Genomic DNA, 24,297 nt, shown 5'->3' with positions numbered 1-24,297 from the left:
CGGTGGGTACTGAAAGGCCCACTTTGTGTTTAGCAGTCTGATCTCTAACCCACAGTGCTACCAGGGCTCTTTAACACCTGGAACAGGTACTTCATCGTAGCCAACTAAGCCGAACTACCATCTCCAATAGCCTCCTAGGCAACCTCCTGCTAAAGTCTTTCAGCTTTTGTCCTTGCCACGCTGGAGTCTAATCCACTGCATTAAGATGACCTCTTCCAAATCGAATGTCAGATCTCTGCTCCCAGTCCCTCCACGGTTCTAATTTCCCACAGGGTCAAACTCAAAGTCTCTAGGACGGCCTCCAAACCTGATACAATCTGCCTCTTGGGGCATCTCACCTTCTGCTGCCACATTGCCTTGAGCTCCTGGGCTCTGGCCAAACCTACTGACTGTGAGGTCCTTCCTTCAGAGGGCTGACAGGCCTGTCCTCTTCACAACCATCCCAAAGCCTCACTCCAACCTCTACTGAAAACACACACTACGTGAGGCTCCCTGTTCCACCAGCCCCTGCCTCAGCCGTCTCTTTCTGTTCAGGGCTCTTAAAGTAGGCCAGCTAGTCTGTGTGACTGTCAATGTGTGTGTGTGCTCAGGCTGCTCACCCACCGCAGCCTCTAGAACGGTAGCTTTACAGAGCCAAGGATCAACTTCCGTCTGTTTTGATCCCTGATGTATCCCAGCACTTGGAATAGTGCCCAATCCAATAAATGCTTGTGGAATAAGTGATGCAAAAAATATGCCCCTAGTCATAAAAAGAAAAGAAAGGTTGTTATATTGCTTAAGCTAGTCTTGCATCTTCTCAAGAAAGGTGGCTAATGAAAAGAACTGTGGATCCCCCACAGTGGTAAGTCTCATCAGTACCCACAAGGCAGTCTCTAGCCAAGGCACAGAACAATCCAGTGTAAAAGACTACTGGCTACTGAAAGCCCCTTGGCCCCCTTCCCATCTTTGCACTTTTTCTCAAAGTGAACAGTTAAGTCCGCACTTAATATTTGGTGTTCCCTGGAGCCAACCTAGCCTATGAAGAGGCTGAATATAAAATTCACATCTCTTTTTTAAATGTCCTAGGCATTAGATTTATGGTCTTCGGGCCAGCCCCAGCCCTGTTCTTTCAACCAGGAACTGCCTCGTCTAATGCTGCCGTCCTCACCTTCCTCTCTATTTTCCAATCCCTCCACGCCCCCAGAGTTCTGCCAGCTTGTCATCTCTGGTTCTCAGAGGAGGAGAAAAACCAGATCCCTAAGACCCAAGTTGTTGGGTCAAAGCTCCAGCCCTGATGTAAGCCAAGATAAAGCCTCATTTGTGCAAAACACGAGGAAGGCGGAAATTAACATTTAATATCATCTTAAAGCCTTCCGTGCCTACTTCTGAGCCCTGCAGAATTCCGGAGATTGATGGCTTTGGCCGGGGAGCAGAGATCCCTGGCTGGCCTCTCAACCCATGTGGCGGGGTATGAGTAGAGGCAGGGCGGTGTTCTGCCGGGCTCTCTACCCCATAATCACCTAAGAAATCGACTGACCTCTTTTGGCCCAGGAGGCCCTGCTTTCACTGGAGTGCACGTAATCTTCAAAAACCGTCTGCAAGACTGTGGCTCGCTCACGGACTTCCTGGGGGCCACCAGCACGGGATTTCTGGGAGGGTGACGGAAGGATTAAAGGAAAGACAGAGTTAGAGTCAGGAATAATGAAGCAGTTTATAATAGATTTAATAACAGTAAAATCACACAGTAACCACCTAGGGGCCAACAAGGGTAATCCTCTCAATATTACTGCGGAGGGAAAAAAAGAAGAAGAAATAAGAGGAGCTATAACGATGCTAAAGTCAAGCAAAAAGGAAGGTGGCATTGTGAGGCAGCAGGTTGGTGCTGTTTATTTATTTACCTAGTGACTTCCTTTCCTTCCTGGGCTTGGATCACTCACTCAAAATGAGAGGCCATTATTAGAAACACTTGGGAATTTCCCAAGCCCGGATCTGGAATTTATAACACCACTGCACATAAGCTGTTTTCAAATGAATATTTTACCTCTTACTTAGGTCTTAAATCTTTCCCACTCCTCACACGGACCAATGAAACACTGGCGATTCCTTTCCAAGAGGACTTGACAATCACCTGTCTAAAAGGTACTCCACTCCTCTCCTTGAATAGGAGCCCTGGTGGTGTAGTGATTATAAGTTGGGCTGATAACCAAAGGTTAGCAGTTCAAAACCACCAGCTGCTTCCTGGGAGGAAGATGAAACTTTCTACTCTCATAAGAGTTACAGTCTTGGAAATCCACATGGTTACTCTGTCCTATATGTGTCCAAACCGACTCCACAGCAGTGAGTTGTTTTTTTGTTTCTTTTTAAATCCTTGAATAGCAGAGCAGCCTTAATTCCAAGAGAGGTGAAGAGTTCTCAGTGTGTAAGGCTTATTCGGCTTCCTGTAAGCCTTAAGCAGAGTGCCTACGTGTGCAGAGCTCCAGGAAACTGGTAAGGAATGGGTAATTCCAACCAATGACACTTCAGGGCTGCTTGGATCTTTGCAGCAAATGGTCCCTCTGAAACAAGGAACTTGTACATCACTGTTTGCCAAAGTGGGCAACACCGCCCCCCGCCCCCTGGTGGTGAGGGGATGCTGGAGTGGTCCAGAGGGACTGCAAAAGAAGATACCAACACCTGACTCTGGGTTACGGTGTTTGGGAGCCTATGATCAACAACAGTTATATGTACCGAAAGACCCGAAAATCAAAACCAAAACAGAAACAACCAAACCAAACTAAACCTGCTGCCATTGGGTCACTTCTGATCCCTAGCAAGCCTGTTGGGCAGAGAAGTGCCCGGTGGGTCCCTAAGGTGGTAGTCTTTACGGAAGTCAATGCCACAACGTACTGCAGAGCGGCTGATTGGTTTAAACCACAGGCTCCCAAACTTATTTGAACTCCTTCCCCCTTTTCAGGAAAAAAAAAAAAAGACTCAGTGTCCCCCCACCCCCCAATTAAAAACTTTTGTAGTGCAGCCTATAATGCATGATAAAGTATAGGTATCTGCTTTTGCAACCTCCCCCCCCCCCCGATCATACCAGCACCCCCAGGGGGGCAGTAACACTGGTATAAACAGGAGACCTTTTGGTTAGCAGCCAGGGCTCTACAGAGGAGACACTGTGAATAGAAAATGATTTTTCACCCTCTTTAACAGTCATAGAGAAACGGCTCTCTTTCTTCACATCCCCACGGAAAATGAGTGCATCTTATAACAAATGTGGATGTTCCCAAGGAAAGGTGAGAGCCAAAGGGCAGTTTCTTCAACCTGATGGGGCTCATGTGCAGCCCAGAGGCAGGGATCACCTGAGTGGTGGGCATTGTTACCCACCCCCATACTGGGCACTGGGAAAGGCAGGGGTGCGATCCAGTTCATGCCCCTTTTAACCTCTGCAGGGCCCGGGGCTGGTGCTTGTCTCTGGCTAACTGGGTCTAACCTCAGCCGAGAGCGCCTCTCACTTTTCAGGCCCCCAGAGGAAGAACAAAGGATTGGGAAGAAAAGCCCCATCCTCTGGATCGATGTTCATCTCTGCATTAATAGAGACTTAACAACCTGCAGATGTTTTTAGTTTAGTCAAATCACTGCTGCTACCTGTTTGGTGGATGACAGCCTCGCTCATTTCACAGTACATGGTCCCCCCTAAGGGTTTTTATCCGCTCAAATGGCGAGAGGAAAGTCACTCCGGAGCTGGGTTACGAAAGTGGACATTTGCTATTGTCATTAACAAGGATCTTTTTTTACCCTCTTAACTGATGTGAAATGCAAACTTTTCCCCCTCCCTTTCAGCGCCCTCCTTTCGTTAAGCCACCTCAGCGGCGCGACTGTCACCTTCCTGGTGGTTTTTTTTCAATATGAATGTGAAATTAGCGAGGATGCCCTTTCCCCTGGCGGACAGAATCCTCTGTTATTAAAAAGTAAAGCACTTTAATAATGAAAACTTTTTCCTCTTTTTCCTGTGTTTTAACTGTTTAAAATTAATGAGAAGGGCAGAATGGTTGTCAAAGCGATATTGAAAGCCGGGCATCCAGGACGGAATAAGCACAAAAATCCCTCCAGAGTGTTAAATAAACAGAGCTCCAGCCCTCTCCAAACCCTCTGTTGGTTATTGTATACATTCTGTAACAGCACTCAGAATAGATCTGAGAGCCAGGGAGGCAGAGAGGTTTCAGAATTCCAATAAAGGCCTCAAATTAAAGACAGCCTGGTGCGAATTCCAGGAGAAAATTAAAGAGACCTCAAGCTTAAGTGACAGGTGACTTGCCTGTGTGTCACAACTGTCAGGGGATTTAGTGATAATATGGCAATATATTACAAAGGGCTTTTCTTATTCCCCCCTTTAGGTTTCAAAATGAGGTATCTTTTCTTCCCAACCAAAAAAAAAAAAAGAGAAATTACATATACGAACACATATATAATGTGAGTGGGTATACAAGCAAAAGGGGGGGGGTTGGGAGTGAGAAAACTCAGTTCAGTTCACATGTTTAAAATGATGAGGTCAGTTTTAGTACAATATAGGAAAAAGTTAATGGCAGAAAACATACTCTATTTAGGAAAAAGCATTTCGTACTCCTCCCTTCTCCCCACCCTCACTTCCAGAAATACTTTATTTTAAAATTGCTCCTCTTGAGAGTGAATGAGGTTTTCCCCCCGTTGTCTTCTGGGGAGGGCTGTCTAAATTTAAACTGAACATAGCGGGGCAGAGCTATACCCCACCATCTCCAGCCCAGACAGCACAATCCTCCCATAATGAGCGCGGGTCAAACCCCTGCAGGCACATGGGTACCCGGCAGGATGGGCCCTCCCACGCTCCTCGACACACCGAAGCCGCTGTAATGAAGCTACCTTGCAACCCACGGACCACGGGTAGTTTAGAAAATTACATTTCCACCTTTCTATAAGCACCCGACAGTCCTCGATCAGTAAGGGCCGACTGATCTTGGCGGGAACAGACAATCAAAGAGGACGGGGCCAGGGTCTCCTGATCTTCTTTCACAGCTCACAATGCCAGAATGGTTTTTGTTTTTGTTAGGAAAAGTTTACAGGCATGCATCACAAGACAAACCAACACGTGTGGAAAAAACACACGTTGGTGGGTGCTTGAGTGTGCGTATCTACTGTGAAGATGACAGACGCACACCTCATCAAGGAGCAAGAGGTTAAAGCAACAGGGGGGGCTGCCAAACTAGTTTCCTTGGAAAAGTTTTAGCAGGGGTGGTGGTGGTGAGGGGGGTGGTGTGTGTGTGTGTGTGTGTGTGTGTGTGTGTTAAGAAACGTGGGCCTTGATACTGCCAGCTTCCCAGGTATTTTAAAACTAAGTGAAAGGGTTTTGTTATAATCACTGTATTGCCAAGCTGAGTGATAGCTCCATGGTCCCAGAACTTTCTGAGTGCTTCCCAGTCAGGTTGAGAGATCAAATTTATTCTCTTTGTAGGCGGGCGAGCATTCACATACCCAGACGCAGCTATATAAATTTTATATACCTAAATATGAAATATACATTTTACAGATGAGTGACTCACTTTCTTTACTGTTCACAGGAGCCTAAAAATGTGTGTGCCAAAGGGACATTTACAGTGGACTTCAATCGAGCTGGGTGAAGGAGGTGGCCATTATCATGAGGTTTCTGGCTCTGTGTGCAAGGGGCTTGACTACTGAGCCCACACTTACCTGCCTAGCCTTAGTGCGTATGGCCCACCCTGAGTACAGCTATTACGACCTACAGTATTGCTTATGCAAAATGGAATTACAAGTTGTGTCTAGGAGCTACTTCATTCCTCCCCTATTCACATGGATCACACACATGAAATACTCCAGAGGCTGCCGTCATGTCATATAGTCAATTAGTAATGTAGTCAATTCAGTTTAAGCTTTTCCTTTGAATGAACATTACATTTCATCACATAAACCAATTCTTTAACTGCAAGACCTAGAACCTGCACCTGTATGACTGATTTTGTTTTGTAAGGCAACCAGCTGTTTTAATGTAGGTGAGGATTCCCCCCACCCAACGGCCCCACTCCAAACTTTAAAAGCACCAGAAACATTCAAATCCTTCCTGGGCATCAAGTCCACCAAGTCATGAGCTTGGGGCTATGATGAGACAAAAACTGACTTTGCCCAAACTCTGCTGAGCACTTTCTGCCTCAGTTTCCTTAAACCTCAATGTGACCTCCAAGGTAGACTGTCTGCCTCATTCTACAGATGAGAAAACTCCGACTAGAGAGATGATCAGATGCCCAAGGTCAAAGAGCTACTACTAGTGTAGCAAGGAGTCAGATCCATGCCTACCAGACTTTGGAATAGGACTCTTCAGCCATGACCTTAGAACCACTCCTTACAAGTCTCAAGAAGCCACCAAGGCTGGCCTCAAGCCAGGGCAAAGTTTAAGGAGAACTGATTCTGCAAGGCCAGAGAAGGGCAGATGTGAGAAAGGAAAAAAAAAGGTTGTGTGTGTGTATGTGTGTGTGTAGGCACACACACACGCGCGCTAATGGCTCCTTCCTGTCAGAGCAGAGGGAGATGCAGCTGCTCCATTCCTTCTTTGGGGAAATGTCCTTCACGAGGGTGGGACGCCCTTCTACAGCTTCCCGGGGGATGTGCAGATGCGCTCAGTGATCAACCCCCTGGAGAGAAAGGATACAAACTGACAGCACAGCTAGTCCCCGACACAGTCACAGCCAAGACTAGAACTGGTCAAACTTTTAACATCTCATGTTGTATTTTCACTGCTTGTTCTAATTCCTGGGCAGAAGGCAGGTGCATATGTTCCAATGATTATGTTTTAGCAAATCAGGACTGGACTTCACGTCACTGAGGATGGGCTCTAATTCCACACCTGCTACCAGATGATATCACTGCATGATGATTAAAAAAATAACAACCTTCAGTATCATGCCATGCACTTGGGGCTTTTGGGCTATTTCTCACCCAGTCCTCCAGTCTCCTTTTTACACTTGGAAGGAACTGGGCTTAGGGAGATCACCACTGACTCACAGTCACGTGGCTCAGGTATGGCAGGTCAGGAACGTGACCCTCAGACCTGTGTTCTTAACTACACTGCTTCCTCCCATCGTTCTCCAGGGGCTCCCCACTGGCGCTGTATGGCTTTTCTGGAGCCAGGTTAACTCTCTGTAGGGACAATTTGGAAAAATAATCCCTAGTGGGAGGTGCAGCGTCAGGTAAGGATTGGATTACTAACCACGATGTTGGTGGTTCAAACCCACTGCTTGAGCCTCAGGAGAAAAAGAAGGCCATTTGCTCCTGTAAAAACGTACAGCTTCAGGCACACCGTGCAGATACTGTTCCTAGGAGTCAACTCAGTGACTCAATTCAAGGCCAGAGGGCTTTGGTAATAAAGAGGGACTCTTTAATTGACCTCATTAGTAATTGACCTCAGTGAGGACAGCCCCTGCCTATGCTAGTTAGCAGTGTCGGAAATACTGTTAGAAGACTGTGTCTTCTAGAATTCAGGCTAACATTCACACTAGTTTCAGAAGAACAGCAGTGTGCCATGTCCAGTGAGTTCGTTTGGTTACTGGTCAACAAACTTCTACTAAGAGACGACCCATGGTCTGAAATGCCACTTAGAATAAGCTGGTGGGAAAAAAAAGAGAGTAAGTTGTTGATTAGGTGAGCCCTAAGTACCTTTGTTGGCAGGGATCTCTGGTACAGTGCCTGTAGCTGCCCATGTTTTATCTCGAATTCCTAAGCCAAACACCATTTGAAATGACCTAACTTACAAACAATGAATTCCATGTTCTTCGCTAATACTAGTGGAGCCATATTGATATTGTAGGTAATACATATCCTTGGAAGTGAAGACGGACTAATTCAAATGCCAGCGTTAAGGATTATGAGTAAGCCGTGTGAGAGCCTCTTAACCTAAGCCCCAGGTTTCTCGTCTGTACATTGGGGCAACACTACCTCCTTGCTCGCACGGTTGCTGTGAGGGTGGAAGGGTGTCCGTCTTACAATGTGCAGAGCCAGTCCGAGGCCAGCCCTGTGCTCTTTCCCGTGGCCCTCTTGGAACACGAGCACCTTTATGAGAGTCAGTCAACCTGGTCCCGCTTCGGGGAGATGAGATGAGTGGTCCAAACACAGACAAAAACTAAAGCAAAAAGAAACTCCAAAGTCCAACATCTTGGCTCTGATTTTCCCGATCTGCCCTCAGCCATCAGCAGATGAATGTTAAGTTAGGCAAATAATTAGTATTTCAATAGGTAGAATTACATTTAGCAATACTGTACACAGGAAGCACCTGTCATACATCGGTAAGACACTGAGGCAGGGGACATTATTGCTCGGCACGGGTGCAGCCAGGGAAAAGGAGCAGGAAAGGACGTCAGGACTGTCCACAAGTGCTCAGGAGTGCCATAGGGAACTGCATGGGGAACAGCGTTTCCTTCCCAATGATCCAAACTTTACCCCCCCCCTCTCTCTCTCTCACACACACACACACACAGCTTAAAAAATGGATGAACTCAGTATCCGACACAGAGATGTTTGTTTTTCCCATTCCATTGTGGATGAATAACTATAGTCTGTTGTCCTTGTTGGTACCCTGGAGAGACACCACTGGGCTTGACCATGCAACGCTGCACCCACCCTCATTCTGGCCTTCATCTCCCTCCTGGGAGGCCTGCTGCCCTGTGGCTGGCTTCCAGAGTGGACTACAGCCCATTAGCTGGATGAGACCAATAAACATATTCAGAAGGACAAAATGAGAAAGAAAAAAAACACAATCAAGATTTCCTCATCCTATTTTCATGGCCCTTAGAATAGAGGTTTTGCCTCATGCAGGAAATAACTAGCCTAAACCCCAAATCTCTGCTTCTCTAAGAAATGAGTCTCGCAGTGGGCAGCAAGCACCATAAAAAACAAAACCTACCTGGTTGGCCCATCGCTTCTCAGGAAAACAATCATCCCTCAGCAAGACGGACAAAATATCTTCCATCTTCATCTCAGAAACACTGTAAAAGAGCATATCAAGGTCAAATTTTCATTCTTTCAAAAACACCCCAAATCTGGACACACAACTGGCTTACTGCTGAGCTAGGCATGCAGGAAGTATAGAGCCACACCTCACTGGGAATGAAACCCTTTCTCAATCCTCTCCCTGAGGATTTGGAAAGAAGGGGAACCTTGGCAGGGCCATGACTCTTGAACCTGTCCTTCCTTCGAATGAGTTTCAAATAGGCAATGTTTAGCATTTTCCACCGGGAACATGTCATTATTGCTTACTAAATCTTACACCCAAAATATGCAGACCTGCTTAGTGAGCTACTAAGTGATAGCCAAAGTTGATGACATGGAAAAACACAACACACAACTGCTGCTTTAGAGTACAAAAAAAAAGGGGGGTGTGGGGGGGAGGAATAGCTACTGCAGACCCTCCCCCCACTGTGGGGCAAACAACGCAGAGAAAGTTCTAATAACCAGTGGCCAGAGCCTCCGCTTTCCGGCCCCTACTCTTGGCCTCATCACCATGAAGGCTTGCTGAGGACCAAGTGCCCCCACGGGGATCTAGAGCTCTGTGCACACTGCTGAGACCCGGACTCCAGGCTGCCGTTGACGGGCAGGAGCCGTCGGGAGCGAGAACAGAACCGTCCACCTTTCATCCAACTGCCTGGGAGGTCACAGTGCTCCAACGGGGAACGCACGTCTCAGAGACGGAGGAGCAAGTACGAGCTGCAGAAAACACACTTCTCAGGCAGAAGGGGAAAGGGAAGGGGCTTTCTTGGGGGAGAAAACAGATCATAAAATGATAAATGATTTTTTTATATGTTGTTTTTTTGAAAATGTAACAGCAAATTAAAACATGAATATGGCAACCTCTTATGTGGGAGAAGACACTTCTCCCCCTCTCCCCCCAAAGGTTAGTCTGACAAAGCTATGAATGAACATGTCAAGGCTTTGACAGCGCTTCCCCTGAAATGTGTCATCTCTTCCCAGAGCCCCCCACCCCCACCCCTCCACGTTCTCTCTTGCTGCTGCCAGCTCCCAGCCCTATGGATGTGGGGGATCTTGTTATAGCGGGAAGAGTCGCACAGAGAAGGCAGAGGACGTGCTGAAAGGGGGGAGTCAGAGGGAGCGGCGCCTGGCTCCGTGGAACATCTATTTTTCATATGAGAGAGAAATGTGCTGGCTATTGAGGTGGCCTCTTATTTCTACCCGGGAAGCTGGAGGAGGGGGAGCACAGCCCAGACCCTCCCGTGTTCTTTCTCTCCACGAGTTGCCTCTGTTGGGGACATTTTCTTCTTTGGGGAAAACAGTGTGCAAGAAAGCTAAGAACGGGAAGTCAAATCTTGAAGTGGAAAGGCAAGCAAGATGGAGAATGCCAGTCAGTTAGGGATATAAAAAACAACACTGTCAGCGAGAGGCCGTTTCTGAAAACACACAGAAGCGTTGGCATTTCACCCAGGGCATGGTGCCGGCTTGGGACCACCAGGAAGGGTTGGGAGGTCATCAGCTGAAAGTGGACAGGAGCCAAGAGAGAAGCAGAGTCATTTTCGGTCTTAAAAGGCCACCTTCTTGTTTCTAAGAAATCTTTTCTTCTGAGAAATAAAGTAAATCTAGTGATTATTTATGGTTCTGTCATCAGATCTGTATCACCCCCGAGTTCAATGAAGAGATGGATAAATAAACAAACTCAGGGAACTGTCATTTGCCTGATCTAAGAAACGCACATTCTGATGAAGCATTTACGTTTTAATAAACCAATGATGACTCGCAGTAGAAACATATTTAAAGGGGAAGTAGAAAAGTGGTACGAAGGTGGCAAATCTAAAGAAGTCACAGGGAGGCAGAAAAGTTCTGAGGCTGTGGACAGGGCACCTGCTAAATTAAATTGTCAGGGTTGGTCCCCAGCGCTCCGGGTACGAGGAGGGCAGGCAGCAATTTGTGGTGATGACCCTTGCTGCCGAAAGCCTCGCCCGCCTCTGCATCTTCTCTGCAATTCATCAGCCATCTCGGCACCCTGCTGCCGGGCTCACGTGGCCTTCTGCACACAACACACACACAATATCCGAAGTGGACCTTTTGGACTGCAAAAATATTCAAGCCTGCTGCTTTCCAGTGCACACATTACAACAGGTTCTTCTTAGATTTCCAGGCTGCTTTCCATTTTGGGGGCCTGGAGTCAAAGCCAGTCTGTGAGTGGGTGTTCTACAAACAGCCTGTCCGCAAACAGAGCACGGGAGACGCAGCTCATACTGAGAGAGAGTTCACGGGAGCACTGAAGCTTCTCTAAGTTGATCACAGCTCGCTCAGAGAAGTGGTCAGTGGCCGAGGAAGAAGGTGCTGCTTCAAAAGCAGATTTTTCAGGACACAAGGAAGGAAGAATCAACTCGGAGACAATGCTCTACTTACTTTACGGATTGCTCTTCCACCTCCTTTCCCAATCTCCACCCGAGAGAGCGCACCTTTTCCTCAGTCCTTCCCCAAGCTTTACCCCTTTTAGCTCCAAGCCTGACACAATGCACACTGTACTGTCTCCTTCTTTGTAACGTGGACACCACGTTGAATGTCACACTGTTCTTCCAGGTGACAAGGATCACCAGAGACGATCTTACTGCTCACACTGAACAACCACCTTTGAGCTGAGTTTTCTCTCTGGCCTATACCTGTGCATGTGCTCCCGTCCAGTCCTGAGTGGGAAGCGGCACTGGGGTCATGACAGTGGGGGTGAGGAGGCCTCAAAGGATCAGAGGTATATTGCATGATCCGTTAGTGCTCTACTGCACCAACTGACTCACCCCCTCCATGCGACCCCTCTGAGGTGGGGTGCTCCACTGTCCATAGATGAGCTGGGCTTTGGGTCTCCGCTCCAACCCCTCTCCATTCTCCTCAATGCATTTCTGTCTGTCTGTTTACTGTTTGTTGTGAGTCTTCTCATGCCCATTACCCGGTCTTGAGACATGGAACCCAGGAAGAGGAACAGGAATAGAGATACCAAAAGGGTAGGGGAAGGGGGAGGAGAGGTGGGGAGTGAGGAGGGCACTGATTGCAATGAATGGCACATAACCACACACCCCCGTCCAGGGGGAAGAACAGAAACCAGAGGAGAAGGGAGATAGGGTTCTGTGTAAAATTTGAAAATAATGAACAATTATACTCTATCCAGGGTCCATGAGGGTTGGGGGGAGGGGGCTAGGGAGGGGAAAAAGAAACAAAAAAAGAGGATCTGATCCCCAGGGCTCAATGTAAAGTAAATGTCTAGAAAAGAATGATGGAATATATGTACTAATATGTTGGATACAACTGATGTATTTATTGTAACAAGAGCTGTAAGAGCCCCCAATAAAATGATCTAAAAAAAAGAAAGAAAAACACCTTTAGCTTGCTAATAGTCTAGTCTTCCTGTGGATTATCATTTCCCCTCTGCAATTTCCGGTTTATATTTTTGAGCCTTTCTTGGAAATTGACCTACATGGGTTTATTAAAGAGAACATAAGGAAGGAGAGGCTGATGGAGGCACGTGGGCTGTGGCGTTAGAGAACCCTTGTGCGACTTCCTGAGGGCGCTCGGTCTTTTGAGGCAATCATGCAACCCCAAGGAGCAGGGAGGCGGCTGCAGGCTGAACGTGGGTGTGGACTTGTAGGTCTTGAACAGAGGAGGAGGAGCGGGAGGAGCAGGAGCAGGAGGAGGAGCTGTAGAATGGTAAACTGCTAAGGAGCACTGACGAACTAGTATCTTGTGGGAGGACAAATAAAATCCTGGAAAGGTTTTCAAATGTATACAAATCCCTCTGTGATAGAGAAAAAAGTAACCGAATTGGGATGGGCTTAAAGTCAGAGGGAGCAGGGTCCGGAAGAAAAAAGAACAAGGGTTCTCTATCCCAAAGGCCCTCCTCCTAGTTCCACCAGATTTCGTGGCACACCTTCCTGGCCGGACGCTGGCCCGGACACAACTGTCAGTTCCCTCCAGCCTCCTGGATCACAGAGTACAACTGGCACCAAAACTCTTGGTGAAGAGTGCCTGAGTTACTGACCTACATGAGACTTCTTCCACAGCTAAGATCAAATACACACAGCTTCCTGAAACAGATTATTAAAAAAAAAGCCAAACTCACTATCTTGGTTTTAGCTGCCCGATATTGTCAACTGCCTCACTGAGGGACATCAAGCACATTTTCAGAATGAGCCCCAGTCCTCCCGTGTTCACACCAGCCACCCTGAAAGCACCTTGCTCAGGCTGAGGGGTGACTGTTGTGCAGGTGGGAACGTGGGAAGCACGACGGTGGGGACTGCCACATGTGGGTCCTCTAAGGCAGTGGTTCTCAACCTTCCTAATACAGTTCCTCATGTGGTGGTAACCCCCCAAACCATAAAATTATTTTCATTGCTACTTCTTAACTGTCAGTTTGCTACTGTGGTGAATCGGGCAATCCCTGTGAAAGGGTCGTTTGACCCACAGGCTGAGAACCGCAGCTCTAAGTGGTGGCTGCTACGTGTGGTGGGCTCTCCCAGACCAGGTCTCCAGACCATCTCCTGGACACTGCAGTGTGGACGTCAGCTCCAATGTATTTCCCAGCCCTGTGGTTTAGGACAGCAGCATGCCTGTGGAAGCCCAGGACCAGAACCCGTGCCCTAGCTGCTGGAGCTGTCTGCTTACTCCTGGCAGGAAAGGAGGCAGCTGTCTAGGGGTGCTTCTTCTGTCTTTCTTCCATGAGGCCCAGTGTGATGGAAGGCCCTGGCTAGGCTTCTGCGCACTCCCAGGGCACTCATCTCAGTCTGCTGACCCAGACTGGACTGAGGGGACTATTAGCGGCGGCCATCTGGCTGTGGACATACAAAACGGTGGCCGGGAAGCACGTCTTTTGTTGACCCTGAAGGCATTTGTCTCTTAGGTTTATTTGTGTGTGATGAGTTAAATAAGCCTTACTCTTTTAGAAGAGAAGTGAACTTCAAAGATATAAAACATTAATTGCAAGGCAGGAAACCTGTGAATTAAAGAAGAGGTTTCGTGAAGGTTGGGCATAGGCAATCTGCAGTCAGAGAAACGAAACAGAGAGCTGTCTCAAAGGGATCAAGCAAGTGCAACCGATCGTTCTGGTCGTCTGCAATGCAATGAAAGCTGTCATGTGCTGATGGCAGTAAGGGTTTTAGTTCTTGCCACTGGCTATTCTGGGACTCATTTAGGGATCACAAGGGTTAACGGTTCTTCCTGCGCTTACAAGGCCCATCCGCTGTAAAGAGCGACAGAAAGTTAATTAGGTGAGATCAGCTGAAACTCCGTTCAGGTTTCTGACTCACTTGATTTTGTGAGAAGCCAACGAGTTGACATATTCTGCCTCCGAAGGAGCCAAAACGAGCAGGCTGCTCCCATGGCAGCCAATCCGGGCGGTTCTTCCGATCCGGTGGATGTACTCTGCAGGTGAGGACGGCGCATTGTACTAAAAGGGGTAACACAAATGAAGGCATTCACAGATCAAGGGACTGCCATTAATTGGAAGTGCAATACCCCGCTCACCTGCCTCCAGGTAGCCCAAGAATTAAACCCGAGTGCTATGGTTACCCTAAGATAATCACAAGAAGTCACTCAACCCTAAACTCCTGGCATCATTGGAAATAGCAAGGCTCTGACATGCAAACATGAACAGTGGCCAATTTTCAGGTAAACGAGACATCTTCTTATCCCAATAACTCCTTTTTAATTTGACTTCTCCACAGGTCTCTTCACTTTCTAGTTGCATCCTTTCACCGTGGGGACTGGGCATAGATCAAAAGGTAGGGGGGGGGGCCTAAGTTTCTCCAGGATGCCCATATGACCTTGGCCTACTTCCTTGGTAGACAAAGTGGTAGGAATGAGGCAAGAGAAGAGCCTGGGCAGTACCAGGAAGAAAATGCACGCGTGTGTGTGTGTACATGGAGTCCCAGTTTAGTCCCTACCACCTATCTGCTATGACTTAAAGTCCTCAATGAACTGAGGTGCAATGCAGTTGGGGATTCCTGCCTGGATCCAGGAGAAGGGCAGTCCCCTATCCCCACCCTCTCAGCAGAATGAACTGTGCAAAGCATTCTATTGTATTTATACAATAACCTCATCATTAGAGCAAAATGAACATATATAAGAGGGCTTCAAGAAGTCTGTAAGAAAGTCCCATTAATTTTTAGTTCCATTTCCTCAATAAACTTTTTGAAGCCCCCTAAGACGTATTTCTTCTTTTTTCCTTGCTGCTACATAAACCAAAGACCAGAGGACAAAGATAAACGTGCTGAGATCCAAGGCATATGAGACTTATCAATAGCCACAATATAAGAAAGTTGGACATGGTAGGCCTGTTATCCATCTTTAATTTGCTCCTTGATCAGCAGGAAGATATGAACAATGCCTCGAGTTACAAAAGTAAACATGTGTGATGGGCAGATCAGAATGTAAAACAAAACAACCAAAGCCAGTGACAGGTATGCAGTGCCATTACAATGTGAATAAATCAGGACAGGGCATGTGTCCCTTTGGCCCCCACACTGAAGGGGCCTAGAAATGCCATTCAGCAGACTAATGAAAATAAAAAGCAAAGCTAAAACCACGAGACTAGTGCTAACACCTGCACCCTCTGGCAAAGTGTCTAGAAGAGGGCGCAGGTATGTGTAAGATGCTATCAGGAGCTTAATTGCTCCCTGCAGGTCAATGTACTCGGACACAGCTCTCAGGACAGCTGAGCCATCTCTTCCTGGAATCAATGACCTTCCAGAGCCTAGGCAATTCCCATTATTTACAGATTGTGGCACCTTTCCTGTGTGACATGCATGAGTCTGGGAGCAGGACAGCCTGCCATCCCTCTTACTCGCTTACAGAGTCTGGCTGCTGTGCCGTGGTGCTGAGGTGAGCTAGGCAAAGGCAGGACGCCAGGAGAATCGTGCCGATGAGGCTGGTTACTGCCTGGTTACTAGGGCAACCCCCAAGCAGGTGATAGTAATTATTCTACTTAAAGCCCAAGCATCTACTCATGATCATGTACTTTAACAACTTAAAAGTTACCTGAACAATCCACGTGACTTGAGGGAGATCTAAGCCCCGAGCTGCAACATCCTTCAAAAGGGAAAGAATACATTTAGGATTGAGTTTCTAGACCTTTTTGGATCACAGATCCTTTGGCAATCTAATGAAAACTGTAAGATTTACCTCCTCATTTGCTCTCCTAGCACACACAGATTTACATGCAATTATGCATACAATTTGAGGGGTTCATGGACCAGCTAAAGTCCCTTTGTGATTGAAACTGTGAGTTAGGGAAAAGGACGACAGACGCCATTGATGAGGCAGGTAGTCATAATCTGTTGCTGCAAGACCGAACCCACAGGTTAGCAGAGCCCAGACTTAGGAATATCTTCTCTTTAGAAAACTTGAACAATAACTACAAGTTGTGTCACTAAGCATTTTGAACATTTCTGGCACTTCATTACTTTTACATAAACTGCCCAATGAATAAATTCATGCTTTATCACTCCCAATCCCCGGCCTAACAGCAATGTCTTAAGACAAACAAATAACAGCACATGGCCTCGAGTCTTTCTTTCTTTTATTTTTTTTTTTTCCGAGTATTTCTAAAAGTTGACCCTTCAATGAGTTCAGAGCATGGGGGCTCAGGACAAGCAGCTCAGGGGACGGAGTCCATAAAGACAGCGCTGCACGTCCTACTATGGAGAGGAACAACTGGGGCCTCCAAAGCTCATGGCAGCCGTCTATCTGTGGAGCGAACATTGGTCTCGCCTCGTCTGGAGGCAAGAAGAGTGAAGAGCATTGAAGAAAGACCCGATGGCCACACCTGGTCCAGTGCACCAAAGAGGTGAGCAAACATCAGTTTCCGTGACCCCAAGGTCAAAAGAATGATGCCCAGCTACCACTGCCAACTACTCTGAAAGGAGTGTTAAAAGGTCCTGGATGGAGTGCGGGGAAGACTTGGAACAACACTCAGAATCCTAAGGGCCAGGCTTACTGGTCAGGCAAAGATTGGTGGAATCTCAGGGAGGATGGGCTGTGGTTACCCTTCCAATCCGGGACGAACGCATCTATAAGACTCAATTTGCAGTCAAACAGTAGGTCTATAAGGGGAATGGTATGACTAGAGTTAGATACACATACCATAAAATAATCAACCACCCGGGGAATGGAAACTGGAAACAGAGAGGAAGTGGCCTAAGTGCAATGACATGGTGATTATACAATCAAACAAATCTGCCATGGAAGTACAGTCAAAATTCTTCTTAGCAGAAGGATGGTGAAACTTCAGTCTCACCATATTTTAGACATGTGTCAGGAGGGACTGCAGAGGATCATCATGCTTGGTACAGTCAAGGGGCAGTGAAAAACAGGAAGGCCCTTTGATGAGATGCAAAATGACACAAACATCTAAACAGACCTATGTATAATTTGCTAGCTATGACCAAAATCCTTCCCATCAGGTTTGCATCATTTTGCATTCCCACCAGGCATGTAGGAGAGAGGTGACATTTTCCAAGGCAGCATCCGTGTATGTATCTATATACATTGTAGCTAGAGGTCATTGTTGTAAGGAGCTGTCAGGGCAGTTCTGACTCATACCAGCCCTGCACAAGCGTGTGCGCAAACACACACACACACACACACACACACACACACACACACACACACACACACAATCAGTTCATTAGAAGTTGGTACCCCTCAAAAGTGTAGGGAAAAAAAATCCTTCCTGTAGCAGATGGACATTGGGCCTCCACTCAAGTACTCCCTTAAGGAAGGGTCACAGGGAGGAGACGAGCCAGTAAGGCTGCAGAGTACCAATGATGAAACATACCACTTTCCTCTAGTTCCTCAATGCTTCACGCCCCCCCCCCCCCATTATGATCCCAATTCTACCTTACAAATCTGGCTAGATCAGAGGACGTACACTGGTACAGATAGGAACTAGAAATCCAGGGAATCCAGGGTGGATGATCCCTTCAAGACCAGTGGTGAGAGTGGCGATACCGGGAGAGTGGGGTGGAAAGGGGGAACAGATTACAAGGATCTACATATAACCGCCTCCCTGGGGGACGGACAACAGAAAAGTGGGTGAAGGGAGACGACGAACAGTGTAAGATATGGCAAAATAATAATTTATGAATTATCAAGGGTTCATGAGGGTGGGAGTAATGGGGAGGGAGGAGGAAAAATGAAGAACTGATGCCAGGGGCTTAAGTGGAGAGCAAATGTTTTGAGAATGATGAGGGCAATGAATGTACAAATGTGCTTTACACAACTGATGTATGTATGGATTGTGATGAGTTGTATGAGCCACTAATAAAATGATTTTTAAAAATCCCTCTTGTTCACGTTGGAAGATGTATGGAGTTGGGATTGACCCCATGGCAGTGAGTTTTAGATTAGAACCCAACCAGAAACAAATTGAACCCAACCAAACACACCGTTACTGCATTGACTCTGACCCACAGCAAGCCTGTAAATCTTTATGGGAGCAGAGAGCCTCACCTTTTCCCATGGAGCAGCTGATGGGTTTGAACTAGGGAACTTGTGGTCACCCAACAGCACCCGAGGGCTCCCTGTTCGTTACATCACCAGTTTACTACTCTAAAAACTATTTTAAAAACAGGAGCTGAATCAAGGATTTCCTCTACTTTCCCTGCATTTCAGGGTCACCACACAGACAATGAGGAATAGGGCTTCTTTATAGAAGAGTCATAAACAATACGCGCAAGTAGACTGACGTAGAGTAGAAAAGTTACCGTTATGAAACCCTTCGTGAAATAATGCATTCAGGCAATTATCATCAATGGCTACCATATGGAAAAAAAATAATGGAAAGACTTTTAAGGGCTGATCAGGTTGATGCCACCTGAACCATCCAATTCGTTTTCGTATCAAAGTGAGTCAACAGCTGGCAGGGAAAGGAGTGGTATCACCTGTGCTATCTTACCAAGAGCAGAAACCACTAAACCTGAATCAAGTGCCCACACCTACGTACTAGTTGGGAAATACATGTTCATGGAAAAAGTCTAGTACCTTTCAATTCCATGTATCCACCAATGCTGTGAAGCTCCCTTGTCAGGTGAGCTGACGTCAATGGGTGGGGCTCCCATGGTTTATGGAGGAAAGGCAGGACCACCACCATCACCACCACCACAAGGAAACAAGCAGCCAAATCCAGCACGTGGGGCATTCAACAGGCCCAAGGGCCTGGTTTCTTCAACGAAGAAAATCATTTTAAAAGAACAAGTGACAAACACAAACCAAAAGACATTACATAGAAGGCTAGATTGATCAATAGAGAGATAAGCTGAGCCCCAATATCTTGAAAGAGGTTGACTGAAATGGTAACCAAAATAATTATCTTTGGGCAGATGAATTCAGAGTAATTTTTACTTGACTCTTCTGTTATCTTTCCGTATTGTTTGCTTTGTTTTTCTTGCAGCACTGAGAGAAAGCACGTCATTGCCCTGCCCAACTTTTAATTAGAGAACTTCAAGCCTACAGAAAGTTGGAAGAATGGCGCCATGCACACCTGTCCCTAAGCTGATCTAGATGGAGCCACTGTGGTTTTTGCACATCTGCTTACTTTTTGTCTCTACACACAACTATTTTGTGAACTGGATGGAAGTTGCAAAGATCAAAATACTTCATTGGGGGATATTTATTTCCTAAGTGAAAAGGCCACTCTAAAAAGCCACAATACGACTATCACATTGAAAAAATGTAATACCGAAATGCCACCTGTTTTCTAATGCCGTCCACTTTTAAATGTTTTCCTTAATCTAGAACAGTACTTCTTTCTTTTCTTTCTGTAGTCTGTGAAGACAGTTGTTTTTGAAGAGTCCCGGTGTCTGGAAAACATCCCACAGCAGAGCTGTGCCTCACTGTCTTCTTCAGGTTAAGTTCGAGAACGCATTGTGGCAGGAGGAGGGCACCCGGCGGCATGCCCGTCTCTGTGCTACACCAGGATGCACAGCAGGGCAGTGTGCCTGACTACGGGGAACAATGCCATGCTCAGCCACCTGAGTACAGTGGTGCTCACCAGCTCTTTCCCTTGTGAGGGAACGCTTCTCCTTTGAATTGAGGAATTTGAGACCATGCACATACCCAGCTTCCCCAAAGCGTCGGGGAACAATGCCATGCTCAGCCACCTGATGAGTACAGTGGTGCTCACCAGCTCTTTCCCTTGTGAGGGAACGCTTCTCCTTTGAATTGAGGAATTTGAGACCATGCACATACCCAGCTTCCCCAAAGCGTTTGCTCCATGGTTTTGCCACGTGTTGATGCTGTCTGTCTGTTCCAAGGTTACCTGCATGACCACCCTATGACTTCCTTCCACAGAATGGCTGGCATTCCTCTCTCAACATGAACAACCAGCACCAGCACGATTTTAACTTTTTTGAGTATCACTAAGGGTTCACAGTGACTACAGGCTTTCCAAGGAAGAGAAACTAAAGTTACTATAAGCCGCACCTACAAGAGTCACTGCGTGCCAACCTGTAGGTCAGGGTCACAACTATGGGAAGGTGCCGGCCGCCCCATCATCCCTCTAACTCGCCCAGAAAGAACACTGCGGGTTAAGTCAGGATTTGTCTGCTTTTAGTGACGAAATCTGAGATGTGCTGGCTTTCTTTGAAGGGTGGCAAAGCTGCACTCACCAAGGGTGTAGCGCAAGTTTAATGTACATAACGGTGTCAACCACCCACGATGTGTCTCGAGACAGCTCCCATGTGCCCTGAAAAGCTGAAGGCTGATGCTCCAGAGCGGACGCCTTTGAGAGTTCGGTTCTATCTAAAGTAGAAAAGCAGGAACTGCTTTCTACACCAACCACGGCTGATGTCTTTAGAAAAACTGACGGGTTCTTGTATCTGCTAAGCTCTTGTTAAGAAATGATTTATTTTATTTAAGTGCTCTGCCAAGGAGGAGATACATGTAGACAATGGGCTGCCTCAGCTTTACAGACAGGCTGTGTAAAAAATTTAATGCTCGTCAGTTTAGTAAATTCAACCAAGAAACACAGATAAAATTTTTAAGTCGCCTGTGACGTTCATGAAACCCACTCTGAGCACAAACATGCTGGAGCCACGAGGTTGTGGAGAACGCCAGCAGCCCTGTGTTCAAGGTTCCACCTTCCACTCAGGGCAGATAGCCAAGACCAGCTCTGTCCCTGCTTCTTGCTACTTTTGCTGGCCTGGGTTAAACCAAGAGCCAACCACGGTCTACTCCTCTTTCTTTCTCCATCCTGGTTAAACCCAGTACTTCCTTCTATCCTTAACCTATGCTGTTGCACTGAATGTGGGGAGAACGGGGTACAGATGGGATACAAGTCAGTAGTTTGAAATCTGCTCCTTGGGGAAAAATGAGGCTTTCTATTCCTGTAAAATGGAGCCCTGGTGGTCTAGTGGTTACTTGTTGGGCTGTGCTCTGCACAGTCAACAGTTGGAAACTACCAGCAGCTCCACAGGACTGGGCTTTCTACTCCTGCCAACAGTTCCGGTCTCAGAAACCCACAGGGGGCGCTGTGAGTTGGCACTGACTTAATGACAGTGAGTGAGACTGAGATTCCCGCACAAAGTCAGTCTCAGGGGCAGCAGTTCTGTCTGTCCTATGAGGTCACCCTGAGTTGGCGTCGTCTCAAGGGCAGGGGGAGTGGGGTGAGGGAGGAAGGAGAAAACCTTACATTTCTGTGTCATTTCAAGTCAACTCAGCTCTTGGAGGCTCAGTTTACCCACCTACAAAAGACCCTAAGAACAGCTCTGTTTATCTCATGGAGTTGCTGCACCTACCAGGTGAGCCAGTGTATGTGGGAAGTGTTTTGCATTACAAAATTAAGTACAGGGAGTCCACAACTTACGACAAGGTTCAGACAGCTCCACTGTGAGACAGCTACGGCGCAAGTCAAACACCTCTTCCTTCCTCCCATTCTTACTGCCCTTTATTATCAGTATCTTTATAGATCCCATTTTTAAATTTCTTCACGGAAAGAGCTGAGAATGATAACATCAGGAACTGACATCGTGCAGTATTACTAACGAGATGAATGTGTATTTTTTAAGAGGCAGTTGTAAGCGTGGGCTGTTGTAACGCAAATGCGTCTAAGTTGGTGGGGGGAGCTACGTGCATTGCATTTTATGAAGTAAGAATTGGTCTGGGAATAATTAGGCGGTGACTTAAATGCCTCTTCAATCTCTTTCTGCATCACACCCCAATCGCTTGCACCTGGGCCGAGCACCACCGAGAAGCAGGAGGCTGTTCTGTGGTCCCACGTCCCCACCAGCAGCTGCACCACGCTGCGGGGAGAGTGTGACCTGCCTCAAGTCTCAGCGAAGGCTGAGGTTCTCTACCTGTTCTTAGCACTTCGAAGCAGCCCGATTTTACTTCTTCAACCTAATTAGGGCAGGAGACTCACTAAAGTCAGTTCTGAAAGACACGCCACGGTGAGGCCTTGAAGCCTTAGGCTGACAATGGCTGCCTCCATGAGACCTAGGAGTACAGATGGAAGGCAGCTTGCTCAGGTGCCAGCCTGTCAGTTGGATTAAAATGACTCATTTATTTACCCGAGAACCTCACAAAGTGCTTTTGCTAACAGGGAGAGGGGCCTGCCGGCTCTCTGAGCAAGGGACGCAGCAAACTCGCCCCTGACGCCTTCCCGGCCTGCCAAAAGTCATTATTGCCGTGTGTGGAAAGCCATCAGCAGGGTACAGGCCCCCGTTGTCCGGGTGACAGATTGGGCTGCGTAATCAGAGGAGGAAGGAGCGAGTGCAGAAGCTGTCAGAGGCTAGAGATCTTGGCTGGAGCCGCCAAAAACCTGGCAACATGAGTTAGCGTAACTGAGTCAACAGCAAACCATCTCCAAACGATCTTGCCACGAACACAAATGCAGGAAAATGGAGAAAATGAACCAGAGAAGTCTTCACTTCTTTTGGGCAGTGAGCTGACATTCTCTGGACTCTGCTGGCCTCGTCCTCTTTGTCTCCTCGCCTCCTGGCACCGTGGCAGTTCCCCAGGAGGCGAGGGGATGAAGGGCCAGCAGAGAGCGAGGGAGAGGGGAAGAGGGAAGGGAAGGCAGCTGCACAGGCCATTCTCGGAACGCCGCAGAGGCAGCAGACTTCAATGAGGAAGCCATCAGCAGGGCCTGGGCTAACTGGGGACAAGGCGACTGGCAGCTTCATTTCATCTGCCCAGGGACAATCAGTCAGTGCCACACTACCAACCAGCACATACCAAGCCTCCTGTCAGCCTTAACACCAGAGGTGGCTTGGAAACGCCTTTTTCCAGACATGCAATAAGAACGCTATTAAAAACCACGCATTCTTCCTTGGGCTTAAGGAGAGTTCCTCCTGATAATTCAAAAATCCCACATCACTGTCATCAAGTCGATGCTGACCCACGGCGACCCTGGAGGGCATGGCAGAACTTCCCCCTTGAGCTTCCAAAATGGACACTCTTTATGGGAGTAAAGCGCTGTCTTTCTCCCTTGGAGCAGCTGGTGGTTTCGAGTTGCCGACATTTTGTTAGCTGCCCAGCTGGAAACCACTCTGCCACCAGGGCTCCCTTTGCACACTATCGGCAGGGGGTGGGGCGAGGCAGGGGGGTTAGAAATAGTATTTTAGAGACAATCCAGTGTCTCGTGTCTTATACATTGGACTCCTTAATTTCATTTGGGGAAATTACACTTGGAACTTTCATGATTCCTGCCTGCTAATCAGTACTATCTACTTCTCATGGCTTCTTCCTAGAATCTGATTTTAAAATTCTATTTCAGAGATGTGAAGATTTTTCATCTTTCACACATTTGTATGACCTGCCTCAATTATGTGTTTGCCTCTGGCCCTATACTTCATCTCACCTGTGTATATCAACAACAAAAAAATGTTAACCTCTACTTCATCTAACCAGAGTCAAACATTTATAGCCACAGAATGCAAAATCCATGCATCTGGTCCCGAGAGTGGCACAATTCGAAAGGCCCTTCTTTGCAAGTGTTCCCAGGATGAAGGAAAATGCATGCACACACATCCTGAACTGTTACTCGGGAGACAAGACAGCAAGCAAGGAGGAAAGTGGGGTGTGTGTGTGTGTGTGTGGGGTGCTCTTTCTAGAGAAAACAGGTGCTCGTGGGCTTGTGTGGTCACACTGTGGTGCCCAGATTTTCATCTGGACAATCTGGTCTCCCAGCTTCATGAAAAGGCTTCGGGATAGTAACTCAGAATGACCAAAGGTTCAGCACAAAGGGAGAACAGTCCCCACGTGACAATTAACATGACTCCTCGTTATCAAAAGAAGCCAGTTCTCCATCTGCCTTGTCCTGACGTGGCCCTCGTTCCTCAT

General features: G+C 47.3%; 1 protein-coding gene across 1 annotated transcript in view; it reads right to left on the bottom strand.

Moving 5' to 3' along the window:
- DDX31 (DEAD-box helicase 31) overlaps window positions 1-24,297 on the bottom strand; it is an 83,954-nt gene that overhangs the window by 29,589 nt on the left and 30,068 nt on the right. The window contains exons 15-18 of the mRNA XM_075560580.1: window positions 15,997-16,047; window positions 14,268-14,407; window positions 8,903-8,984; window positions 1,517-1,628 (exon numbers count right to left, since the gene is read on the bottom strand). Of these exons, the coding sequence (XP_075416695.1) occupies window positions 1,517-1,628; window positions 8,903-8,984; window positions 14,268-14,407; window positions 15,997-16,047 (385 nt within the window). The remainder of the gene's footprint in view (window positions 1-1,516; window positions 1,629-8,902; window positions 8,985-14,267; window positions 14,408-15,996; window positions 16,048-24,297) is intronic.

This window comes from Tenrec ecaudatus, chromosome 10 (assembly GCF_050624435.1).
Source record: "Tenrec ecaudatus isolate mTenEca1 chromosome 10, mTenEca1.hap1, whole genome shotgun sequence".
In the NCBI taxonomy this organism is placed as follows: domain Eukaryota; kingdom Metazoa; phylum Chordata; class Mammalia; order Afrosoricida; family Tenrecidae; genus Tenrec; species Tenrec ecaudatus.
This window is presented reverse-complemented; position numbering and strand designations above follow the sequence as displayed.